Below are 13,249 nucleotides of genomic sequence, written 5' to 3' on the forward strand. Positions count from 1 at the left end.
CCGTGGGAGCTCGGGATCAGGCCGCTCTGCAGCCAAAATGGATGCGCGCGGCGCGGGAGGGCTCGCGGCACTGCCGCCGCCGCTTGTTTTGGGGGCTTCCCGCTGGGCCTAGAGCGCAGTGGGAGCCCCGGGATCGGGCCGCTCGGCGGCCGTTTGATCAGCGGCGGTGCGGGAGGGCGATGGAGGAGCCGTTGTGGAAGCCCCCGGCGCCTGCGCAGTGGCGTCCGCCGCTGTTGGCCGGTTGCGCCGCGCCTCCGCCGATGCCTGGCCGATGAGTGTTTCTGGCCAGTGAGAGACGCCTGGCCGGAGAGAGGGGGGGAAGAGCGTGAGGCGCCGCGGCCGGATGCTGTCCAAGGGCGTCCGTCGCAAGGGGGTGGTGTACGGTGAGGTGGAAAGAGAGGGGAGGGGGCGGGAGCCTTTCAGCAGCGAGAGCGGCAGCATGACCTCCCTCTTCGGCTTCCCCTCGTCCTCTGGAGAGCGGCATTCGGATTCAACCGCCCCGCTTCAACTGCCGACGCTGCTCGCGCACGATCTCTCTCCATCCAATCCCTGTGTCCCTGGGGCACATGCGCAGTAGCGCAAACCCAGAGACACACGGACTGGACGCAGAGACACTTGCATTTTATATATATAGATTAAATTGGCTGGCCCAGTTAATCTGGAGTGCCTTCTTAGTGGGTTGAGAATGTTTTTGTTTGTTTGTTTGTTTAAAAGATCGTTTCTCATAAAAGACAACTGCACGATAGCACAATTCTCTCTAGTGTTGGAGAATATGAAATGTGTATGTTCATTTTGAATTATTGATCTGTCTGTCTGTCTGCCTTTTCACTGAGGAGCTCAAGATGGTACAAACAACTATCCCAGGATGAGCTAAATTAGGTCAGAAGAGGGAAAGTGATAGGCCCAAGGACACCTCCTGAGTTTCAGGCATGAGTGGGGATTTGAATCCGGTTTGCTCAGATCTCCCCAGCCACAGTCCAACATGCCATGCATCTCTTGAATGTTATACTCCACATTACCTGGCATGTACTAATTCACAAAGGCAACATTTGATGCTCCACCAATCCGACATCTGCAGCCTGCTGTAGCCATCTAGAAAAACTACAGAAGAAGAGACTAGCACGGGGGTCAGCAACCTGCGGCTCCGGAGCCACATGCGGCTCTTTTACACGGCTGCCGCGGCTCCGGGGCGGATACGCCCGCCCACTTCTCCAGCTGGCAGCGACCGCCCTCCAGCTGGCTGGCGGCCCGCCCTCCGGAGGCTGAGGGCGCTGCTCAGGGGCGTACCCAGGATCACCTGGCCTTGAACAGCGGGGCAGCGGGGCTCGGAGGCGGTGGGGACGCAGTAGAGGTGGTGCAGCTCAGCCGAGGGCTCTGGCGCGGAGCGCGCCTGAGGCGCGCACGCTCCTTCGGGAAGAGATGGAGCTGGGCGAGCGGGAGGGGGAACTTTGAAGACCCCGCCTCCGAAGCAGGCGCCCATGGGAGAGGCCGCCCCCCGAGCCTGCCTGGCGGGACCAACCCTGCCCAGCTCCGGGTGTCTTCCTAGCGTGGGAGGCGGCCTTGGGGCGGACAGGGGAGCTCCGGGGTCGGTGGGTATGTGGGACCCCGCGGCATCCAGAGGCAGCTGGGAGGCGGGACAGGATGGGGGCAGGAAGGGGGACTTCAGACGCGCCCCCGCACGGGCACTGGAGGCCAGGACTCCTCGGTTGGGTCGTGGGACCGCGGGGGAGGGCTGGCCGCGGTTCCTCTCGGAAGGCTGCTGGCTGCTGCGTTGAGGCGACCACGAGGTAGGCAGCTGCGGGCTGGGCCAGGGGCGGCGGGTGGCGGGCGAGGGGGGAAGCCCTCTTTTAAAAAATGGTCGAGGAAGCGGCGCCTGTTTCCCTGCCGCTGCCTCCTTCGCTCCTGGTTCCGCTCGCAGCCTCAGACCTCGCTCTCGCGGGCGCGCGTCTCTGTCTGCCCCGGAGCAAGGCCGGGACGTTTTGCAGTTTTTCCTCTGTCCTGAGTGTGTGTTAGGGGAGCCTTGACAAAGCACCTGTTGGCGTGGAAGAGAGGAGTCCTAACTTGGATCTGTGTTCATGTGCAAAATCTATCGCCATTGTCATTAAGGGGGCAGGGAACTCCCCTAAAAAGGTTTGAACACTACGAACTACTACAGCCACCTGTATGCAAGTCAGCACAAACATCACAGGCTTCTCTGGTGCAATTCTGTGCTTTATTTAGCAAGAGAGGAGGTTGGAAGAGGTGAACATAGCCTCTGGTCGGGAATATTAAGGGTAAAAGACACTAAGATTATTGTAAAAGCCAGCAGTCTTCAATAAGACATGGGACAAACATTTAACACAAGTGTGCAGTTGAGGACTCATTTTTTTAAAAAAACCCAACAACAAATCAAATATTTGTATGCTGTTGCAACCCACCTTGGATCAGGCTGTGACCTGGTAGTGGTCCCCAGGGTGGATAAAAATTAATGATTTTTTTTAATGGATTTTTTTTATTTAAATCGATTTTTTTTATTTAAATCGATTTTTTTTTATTTAAATCGGATTTTTAAAAATAAAATGTAGTGTTATATTTGTTTTAAATGTCGCAATGGTTTTGCGGCTCCCAGGTTTTTTTTCCCCTTCGGAAACGGGTCAAAGTGGCTCTTTTGGTCTTAAAGGTTGCAGACCCCTGGACTAGCACAAAGGAGGAAATGCCGGTATAAAAGTCTGGTGTTCTCTCTTTTCTGCCAAGTGATGAGGCACACCATACTTTGGGGCTGTGGGAAGTTGTATCGGAAGCAAATTTGGGTCACTACGGCTATAAAAGGAAGCATATTTCACCAGGCTATCCAAGCGCTAAACTTCTCTGGCTCTGACATAGAACTGGAGAAACTATAATCAAGTGAAGGACTAAATCATGAACTAGAGCTCCAATTCTATAAAGGGCCAAAGGCAGAGGTGAGGCTGAACTCGATTCTAAACTGGAAAATCCCCATTTGGTCCCTTGCCCCATTACAGAAGAAGAAGAGAAGAAGAAGAGTTTGGATTTGATATCCCGCTTTATCACTACCCAAAGGAGTCTCAAAGCGGCTAACATTCTCCTTTCCCTTCCTCCCCCACAACAAACACTCTGTGAGGTGAGTGGGGCTGAGAGACTTCAGAGAAGTGTTACTAGCCCAAGGTCACCCAGCAGCTGCATGTGGAGGAGCGGAGACACGAACCCGGTTCCCCAGATTACGAGTCCACCGCTCTTAACCACTACACCACACTAGCTCTCAAGGCTGGCTTCTGACAGACAGAAATTTTATTGCAGCTATAAGCCCATATAGACATATAAACATAAACATAGCATAGAACAAAGCATAAAAACACAGGGATACACAGAAACCACAATGACAGAATATCGTACCGCGGCCGTCAGAAGTAAACCTACATCCAAGTAGTATTAAAACTGCAATCTAGAGGGGAAATGTTAGGAAAAAACCTTTAATAGTCATGTAGTTGGCCGTTTCGCCTTTTTTTTTGGGACAAAACAGAGTTCAAAAACCCTGCCACCTGCAAGGTTATGTAAGGATCATTGTCTTGCAAAATTAGGGCAAGGTGAGACTGTGCTGACGTACCAACAATTTTCTGAATTATTGGTCTTAGTGGATTTGGTGGCTTCTGAAGATATTTTGCTGCCTGAAGCAAAGTAGTAAAAAGACACCCCCTCCTCCAAAATCAAGGTGCATAGTAACCAAGACCAGGCAAGTTATTTTGGCACCCAAGGCAGGAAATCCCACATGCACATCTCTCTTTGCCTGATGAAGAAAATATAATAACAAATTAAGCAGGTAACTATTTGCTGCCTTTTCACAGCACCCAAAGTATGCTGCCTGAGGTGGAACGCTTTGCCTAATGGCAGAGCTGGCCCCATCAGAACATAGGAAGCTGCCTTATATTGAGTCAGACCATTAGTCTCTCTAGTTCAACATGGTCTGCACTGGCAGAAGCTCTCCAAGTTTCAGACAGGGGGTGTTCCCTCCAGTAAGTTAGCGAAAATGTATAGGACTAACTTGAATGTCTGTTGGAAATGTAAGGAAAAAGGGGGCACCTTATATCATATGTGATGGAATTGTAAAACGATAAAGGAATTCTGGGTAATGATATATAATGAATTTTTAAAAATGTTTAAAATAACTTTTGTCAAAAGACCAGAAGCCTTTATCTTAGGAATTTTAGGTGAAGATATACTGAAGGATTTGAGAAGACTCTTCATATACGCAACTACAGCTGCAAGGATGTTGCTTCCCCAGTGATGGAAAGAGGATAAGATGCCAACTAAGGCGGATTGGCAGGTGAAACTACTTGACTATGCAGAGGTGACTAGATTGACTGGGAAAATCAAAAATCAGGGGGATCAAAACTTCAACTGAGAATGGGACAAATATAGATTGTATTTAAAAGAACACTGTAAACACTTGAACTCTTTGGCGGGCTTTGAATAGCTCTTGCAATGTTATAAAGATTTTGGATATTTTGGAGAATTATAATTCAGATGAACTATAATATGCAGTTGATTAAGATATTTAAAGGACCCACGGAGGGGAGGAGGGAAACACTGGCAGAGGAAGAGGGGGCGGGGGGAGCGCATTGCCCCCATCCCGGTGGGGTGCCATTGCAGCAGCCCCCCCACCTGCGCTGGGTGCCACGCCCCCACAGGTGATGTGTCACGCCAGGGCCGTCTTAAAGGGATCGGCCGCCGTGGCGCAACAATCCCTCGGCGCCCCTGGTGTGCCGCCTCTCCGCCCGCCTCCCTCCCGCGCTGGCCGCCCCTCGGGAGGGGGGGTGGGCGAGCGGGGGATGATACAACCAATGTATTTTTGTGCCTTCTGAGTGGAAGTAGTAGTTAAGGCAGTAATGAAATCCAGTTTCCCTGGTAATTTCATGCCTGAGAATATTTTACTTTTAATTAGTAGCTGCAGCACCATCCCAGTCATTCCTGAGTCATGATTTATTCTTATTTTTATTTCTTCCTTTAAAAAAAAAACCATCATTAAACACGTTAAAACCAGTAATTAAAGTACAACTTTTAATTTTTAATAGGCACTGGGTGTTGTTATTATTGTGGAAATGCAAAGCTGCATTAGAGTTCCTAAGTGGCTGTTAAGAAAACTGTAAGTAGAGACCATTATAAAGCCATTTGTGTACCTAAAGCCCTTTTGAAAGGTAAGGAATCTTTCCATGAATGCTAATAAGTGACGCTTGCTGCTTATTGCCCATGAGCACCTCACACATCCAATCCATTTACTGAGCTGCTATGATGTCACGGAAGGTTCAACACCACCTAATCATTATATAAGAAGAATCTTATGTAAATGTATAAATACTGATGGTGGTGCATTTTCTGTGAAAGAAAAAAGGCCAGCTTGACTAAGAGGCCTGGGCCTAACCCTAGACACAGGGAGAGCCTGGTGGGAAAACTGGAGGAATAAGCACTAAGTAACTCAGTACTCTGAAGTACTCCTGAAGTTGAGGCTCCAGTACTTTGGCCACCTCATGAGAAGAGAAGACTCCCTGGAAAAGACCCTGGTGTTGGGAAAGAGAAGGGGACAACAGAAGACGAGATGGTTGGGCAGTGTTCTCAAAGCAACTAGCATGAGTTTGGCCAAACTGCGGGAGGCAGTGGAGGATAGGGGTGCCTGGCGTGCTCTGGTCCATGGGGTCATGAAGAGTTGGACATGACTGAACGACTGAACAACAACAACAACTCAGTACTCACAAGGGAGAGTGATTTTTTTAAAAAATGGCTCCAGAAATAAATAAATATACAATAGACCTTCAAGTGTCCCAATTTGCCCAGAACATTCCCTGAATTACAGAAGCCAACCCAGCTTCTGATTTGCTCTTGGAATGTCCCGGTTTTCCCTCTCCGGTGCTGCCACTGAGCTCAGGGAGGAGTATGAGCTGGCGTATGTTTTTTGTGCTGCATTCTTGCATGAACCAACTAACTCATGGAGCAGCACAGCCAAAGGACACACGTCCCAATTTTCCTGCAGCTGGAGTAAAGATGAAAGATTTGTGTGGAAGCCTAAGAGAGAAAGAGAAACACGGAGGGCATAAAGTTTAGTCAAGAGATTTGAAGAAAGGCTGGCTGGAATACACAAAGGGGGAAAGTTTACACGTACTCTAGAGACAGGAAAAACATTGTGCTTCTAGCAGAAAATGAGTTGATGAACAAAGGACCATTAGAGTCCGTGGATTCAGGAACACTGGGTGGACAAAGTAGTGCCATGGCTGCTGTCCTTGGTCCCCAACATGTAGACATTAAGCATGATATCTCCAGAAAAGAAGCCTACAGGACTGCAACTGAATGTGTGTAGCATTATCTGGAATCGCAAACCAAAATTGAACATCCTAAAGGGTGTGGATCTCCTGACCTGCTTTTACACCAGGTGTGAGACATTTCCACACTTTGTTCATTCACTTTCTAGAAGACATTTGTATGATCTTGTGAGCTAAACATCTTCCTTCCATGTTTTCCTTCTTCGCCTTCCTTTTCTCTTTTTTCCAAGTTAAGAAAATCCTACTTTTTAAAACACACACACACACAATGAAATACTTGAGCAATTTCCCCAGAGGTGGGCAGAGGACCTATTGCTCAGCTTTTCAATAACCTTTTTTGACTGGTTATGACCTGTGTAGAAAGGCGAACTTATGCCAGTGTACTGGAAGAAGCAAAGATCACCGGTGTCGAAGCAATGATTCTTCAACATCAACTTCGTTGGACTGGTCATGTTGCGTGGATGCCTGATTATCGTCTTCCAAAGCAACTACTCTATTCAGAACTTAAAAATAGAAAGCGTAATGCTGGTGGTCAACAAAAGAGGTTCCAAAGATCACCACAGCCAACCACAAAGGAACAAGCACACCCTACGCCGATCGCGACCTCTCACCGCCAAGGACATACAAGCGAACAACAGAGAACCAACACAAACGATGCTGACACCAAATCCTACATATACTAAGGAAAAAAGAAACATCGCCCCCCACCCCACCCACCTCCTCCCCCCCTTTCTGCCTAATGTCTCAACAACCAAAATTGATCTGTAAAAATGTTACATGGAAAAATGCGAGAGACATTGTATACTTGTAAACCAAGAAAATCTCTAATAAAAAAAAAAGAGGTTCAAAGACTCTCACAAGGCAAATCTTTAAAAATGTAGTATAAACACCGGCAATTGGAGAACAGCCTTTATCAAAGGTGTCATGGGCTTTCAAGACACTCGAACTCAGGACGAAAGGGAGAAACGTGCTAAGAGGAAGTCATGTTTGGCAAACCCTCATTGTAATCAGCTCTCACCTGGAAACCTATGTCCCCATTGTGGAGGGATGTGTGGATCCAGAATTGGCCTCCACAGTCACTTGAGGACTCACTGTTAAAACTGTGTTTATGGAAGACAACCTTACTTGGCTATGAGTGATCGCCAAAGAAGAAGAAGATTGAACTAGCTCATTCCTTCCTTATTGTCTGTCCTTCATCTCAAGGAATCAACTCTATTACTTTAACCCTTCCCTTTGCAAATTTCATTAACTTTAGAGCTCCCCTTCCCTGCTGCCACCCAAGGAGTATCTTGAAAATCTGTATAAAAATTTAAAAAAAAAAAATCCTTCCCGAAGCACCTTAGAGACCAACTAAGTTTGTTCTTGGTATGAGCTTTCGTGTACATGCACACTTCTTCAGAAAATCTGTGCGCAGCTGATCACTTGAGACTATGGGATAAAAGCACTTTTCTATTTAAAAACAACTTGCATATTCAGCCAATGATTGGCTTCAGTAAAAACTTTCCAAACGCCCTTGGCTGTCCATATACTTCTCCTCCCCCTACACGATGACAGTCTAGGACTGCCACCAAAATGAATACAAAGCACATCTCTGTCGAGGTTTTCACATATTCTGTAATGCTGCAATTATTGATACTACACAAATGGTTGTATCCCATGTTAATCATACTCAGAGCGGACCCATTAAAATTAATGGGCGTGATCACGGGCCATTCCTTTCAATGGGTCTACTTTGTGTAGAACTTAAAGGTAAAGGTAAAGGACCCCTGACAGTTAAGTCCAGTCGCAAACGACTCTGGGGTTGTGGCGCTCATCTTGCTTTACAGGCCGAGAGAGCCGACGTTTGTCCGCAGACAATTTTTCCAGGTCATGTGGCCAGCATGACTAAGCCGCTTCTGGCGAAACCAGAGCAACGCACGGAAATGCCATTTACATTCCTGATGGAGAGGTACCTATTTATCTACTTGCACTTCGATGTGCTTTCGAACTGCTAGTTTGGCAGGAGCTGGGACCAAGCAACAGGAGCTCACCCCGTCGTGTGGATTCAAACCACCGACCTTCCAATTGGTAAGCCATAGCCTCAGTGGTTTAGACCACAGCGCCCTGTAGAACTTAATTGGCTACAACTCAAAGCAAGGAAAATGAGCATCAACTATTCTGACAGGACATGAGGGAATTTTGAAAATGGCACCTCGGCTACCATGCTGGTCACTTGCAAGTATGCAACTCATACATCTCCAGCAAATGCCCTCATTTGATTTGGAACAAGCACTTCATCGTAGTAATTTATGTTAGCCAGAGTGTGTAGGCCAACGATTTTTCAAGAGGACTTTCTTCAGGACAGGGAAGGACACATGAGCAAAGAGCATTTTATGCAACTAACTACCACCACCCACCGCTCTTCATTTTTATATGGCAAATCATATTTCCAAGAACGCCTCTTGCGTCTATCAGCTGAAAGAACAAAAATCAAGAAGAAGAAGAAGAAGAAGAAGAAGAAGAAGAAGAAGAAGAAGAAGAAGAAGAAGAGACCTTGAGATAGAATCTAATTTGGAGGAGGATTCCATTTTATTCTATTCTCCACTGCCACCTTGTGGAATACTTAAAGCAATTAAGCTTGCTGGTTTGTTTCATCCCAAAGATCAGAACACCAATAAAACAGCCAGACTTTGACTTTTTGTTTCATACCCATAAATTTCATGCTTGGGCCTTGTGGGTGGTTTACTAATGCACTTAGCTTTCAGATTGCCCATAAAATATATCCTGATATCAGCTGGCAATTATATTCATAAAGTATAATGTACATAAATAAATAAATCATATCCATTAGTGTTAATTTAACAGCTGGGAAAATCTAAGCTGGCATTAGATACTATTTAGTTAACTAGTTAATATCGCTATGATCTGGGCTATTTAACCCCAACACCTCCCCAAAAAAGTGAAAAACAAATGCGCCATTTAAATTTTATTTACTTCTAGTTTTAAGTAGATGAACTGTTTCCCACTTCTGTAATGAACCAAGGTTCTTGGGTTTTAAAAGTTGACAACAGCAAAAACATAACTCTCTTGGTTCAAACTCAAGAAAATAACAACCCTGAATTGCCATTTCTGGGATGGGAAGTGTGACCTGTTGTCAACAACCCAGTTGCAATATCGTTCGCAAATTAAGCCCCAAATCACCATATTTGAAATCACCCAAAAGTACTGCCATTGCAAAACCTGGTGTGCATCTGGATACATCCGTCACCCATCCACCAGCATTACTTTCACTTAAGTGTTCGTTTAGGCAGTCAGTCAATCATCAGAGGTGGGATTAGGGAACCTTCCACACAGTACCTTCCTACCTCCTTCCTAAAGCTTTGGGAAGGAGGCGTGAGGGCTCTGGCAGGGTCCGAGAGTCCTCCTGCCTGCTTCCCAAATAACAGGGGACAGGAAAGTGGTGAATTGCATCTTCCCCCCCCCCCCACACACACACAAAGTATGGAAAAAGTCACCTAAAAGTGAGAAAGCGCATTTGACAGGAGGCGAAAAATGTGAAGGAAATGCGTGCTCCCTTTCAGTTCAGCACTGAATGTGATGATAAACAACAAAGGTGATGTCTGGGGAGCGGGAGACCTACCAATTTCAGTCGGAAGCTCTGTGATCAGGTTACTTGGTAATTCTAGTATTCTCAGCTCCTGAAATAAGGCAATGTAGGCTGGAATGGTTGTGATCATAGTATTGCTAATATGCCATTCTTTTAGATGTGTCTGTTCTTTCAGAGAATCTGGAAATTCCTAAGAAAAGGAGACAGGCATAAGGTCTTTATTTAGGAATATTCACAAACAGAATCTTGTCAACATTTTGAGATGCAAGCTGATGTTACTAAACGTGCTATGGACATGTGTTTCATTATACTATGCACTTCCATCTATGTTTCTATGAAATCACAATCTCCCCCCCCCCATTTAACATGCATGAAAAGGGGAGGGGGCAGCTCTCTCTTGGTCTTCTCTCATGTATTTTAAAAGGAAGACCAGCAACTTACACACATTCATAATGCCAATAATACATGTATTTTTAATACACAATGCTGAACTAGAGGAGATGCTGGAACTATGTGATCAGATCTCACATCTCTTTAAATATATATTAAAAACAGTCCCAGGTATTGCAGTGACTGAAGGAGGGTGTCTTAGTCAATTTGCCTCCAGCCATTTCCCAAATATAAATCATTCCCCAGCAGCTGTTTCTGCTGTTAAAGAAAACATACATGCCACCCCAATCTCTGGGCAGTGAGAGTCTCCAGGGATTCCATAACTTTTTACAGGGTTTGGTTTCCTTGGAATGAAGTTCAGCAGAGACTGTGGTGTGTCTATAGGATAGATGGTTTTGTTTACACACATATATACAGGTAACTTGAGCATAAGATGGAGGTGCTCACCACATTAACACATCTTGCTCCCAGATATGGTTGCTAGAGGAGCCCCACAGTTCAGCACAGAGCCAGAAAAAAATGTCTCTGCCTCAATCTTTTGGATGCTGATGAGGACACTTAAGTGGCCATCTAAGGTCATTGTCTTCCATAAAAGAAGCTTGTCTGACTGGTTCAGCAACCTCCTCTCCTAGATTCTAACTCTCACTGGATATAGGAGGCCAAGAACTGGAAGCTGCTCAGGGCATCATTCAGATTGACCCTCACCCCTCAATGCAGGAACACCATGTATGTTTTCCTTGATGAGGCAAACAGCCAGCTGAGATAGGTGTGAGTTACATGAGGCAAAAAGCACAGGGCAAAAGGTTGTCCATGAGAAACCAAAAGAAACCAAAACTGGCAAAGATGTTCCAGAGGTTTCTCACCTGTTTTAGAAGATTGCCTTCCCTCTGATCTTCATTTCTCCCTTTAGCAATATTTATTTTTTCAAGAGTTAAGGAAGAAACGAAGCTCAGAGGGACGAAGTGACAATCTTCTAGAACAGGAATGGGAAACCTCCGGGCCTCAGCCCAAATTCGGACCACCGGGTCTCAGAATTCAGATTGCATAGGTCTCCCCAGACCACCCCACACACCCCTTGTTTGTAAGTGCTGCCAGCACAGCCAGATAGGCCTGCCCAACCTCACTAGAGGCCACTTTGAGTTGGACATTCTCAGCCCTGGAACTGGCTGTAAAACAGGGCCATCTTTGGGGGATAAATTAAGTTTGAGTAGTGCTTATGTCCACGAATGGTTTCCCCTTGTGACTTTTTCAGTCTGAGAGCCACATTCTCTCCTGGGCAACCTTCTGTAGTAGAAAGTAGTAGAAAGCTACCCTGGAGATCTTTCCAGCCTACCTCATAGCTGTCAACGTTTCCCTTGCGAGGAATCCTATTCGGAATAAGGGAATTTCCCTTTAAAAAAGGGAAATGTTGACAGCTATGGCCTACCTTGCCTTTAAATTATGTTGGAAATGCAGCGGGCTTCCATATTGCTTTCCTATTAAAGATGAAGGCTAGACTTTTCTAGTGGCTGTCTTTGTGGAACAATTTATCAGCTTCCTGCTGGCTTCTGAAGATTACTGAAGAACATGAGGGAATTGAAGAGCAGAGCCAAAAGGAAGCCTGTGTAAATTTCACTTCCTATCATGAGCTGGTTTGTAAACCAAGCACTAAAATGCCATATAAGCCTGTCTATAGCCATATGCATGGTGGGAAGCACAATTCTGAAAAGCCAGTCATAATAAGTTTTCAAGTGTCCTTTAAACATATTTTCACATTCGTTTTTTCTGCTTTTCTTTTGATCCCTTTTCGTATTTATTTTTCAAGTATGAACGTTGTTGTAGTATTATGCTAACTTTTGCTTTATACAAGGCATTGCAATTCATTTTTTCTAAGGCTAGAGAAGAAAATGTTGCAAGCCTACAAGCAAAGGCTCTAATTCAACAAAGTTGAGGCATGCTTAAGTCAAATGAAGTCAATAGATGTTGGCGCACCTGATTCTGATAGATTGTGACCAATGTGATTATATAAAAGGTGGGGGGAAACTGATTTAATCCTCTAACCTCAATATCATTTGTGGCAAAGTGTTGCACCACCCAAATATTCTACCCACTTACTGTCCAGTGTTCTCCTGAAAGTTGAAAAATAAATTTGTTTCTTTCTTTCTGCGTTTCATTCAACAAGGCAATCTTCTTAATGAGAGGCGAGTTGTTTTCAACCTTATCCAAAATTCTGTTAGTATCTACAACACCATTATTCAGATACGCGGCTTGTGGAATGCCATTTCTTCTGCACTCTAGGATAATGTCCCATTCTTGCCTTATCCTGAAACAGGACAAATGAAAGCATTTCTCTTTTCTTTCTTATTCTCTCTCCGCCCCATAAAAAACACATGTAATAACATCGTGTTTCAAAAAAGACAAGATCATTCAGCTTCCAAATGAGATCGTATAATTTCTGTAAAAAAACAACACCAACAGCTTAAAAGCACAGGAAGTGGGTGTGACTGTGCACACAACAACAGAGGGAGAGATACGAACATTGTGACTGCATGTGGAACTAGTGTTCTTTGGCTAAGGAAAAGAATATCCATTGGGTCTTCTGTTGTACATTAATAGGCACCAGAAGGAAGCCAAACTCACTCTTGATGGACTCCCATTCATTTCTGAGATGCTCTGTAACAAAGTAAGCTCATGCTCTCCAACATTTCTCTGATGAAAATAGGGACTCCCCATTCCACAATGATAATTTTACTGTTTATACCCCACACACATCTTACTGGATTGTCCCAGTGACTCTGGGCAGCTTCCAACATATATAAAAACATATATGTTCACCCATTCCCACCACCCTCTGAGTAATACCCCTCCCCACTCCCTCACTATATTTAAGGATCTGGTGACTTCTGTTTCAGTGTATCTGAAGAAGTGTGCATGCACACGAAAGCTCATACCAAGAACTAACTTAGTTGGTCTCTAAGGTGCTACTGGA

At 45.5% G+C, this 13,249-nt stretch overlaps 1 protein-coding gene across 1 annotated transcript in view; it reads right to left on the reverse strand.

The window, feature by feature from the left end:
• Positions 1-13,249, reverse strand: part of LRRC2 (leucine rich repeat containing 2) — a 70,775-nt gene that overhangs the window by 23,003 nt on the left and 34,523 nt on the right. Inside the window, exons 3-4 of the mRNA XM_033164561.1 lie at positions 12,376-12,583; positions 9,925-10,081 (exon numbers count right to left, since the gene is read on the reverse strand). Coding sequence (XP_033020452.1) covers positions 9,925-10,081; positions 12,376-12,583 — 365 coding nt within the window. The remainder of the gene's footprint in view (positions 1-9,924; positions 10,082-12,375; positions 12,584-13,249) is intronic.

The sequence above is a fragment of the Lacerta agilis genome, chromosome 11, assembly GCF_009819535.1.
Source record: "Lacerta agilis isolate rLacAgi1 chromosome 11, rLacAgi1.pri, whole genome shotgun sequence".
Taxonomy (NCBI): Eukaryota; Metazoa; Chordata; class Lepidosauria; order Squamata; family Lacertidae; genus Lacerta; species Lacerta agilis.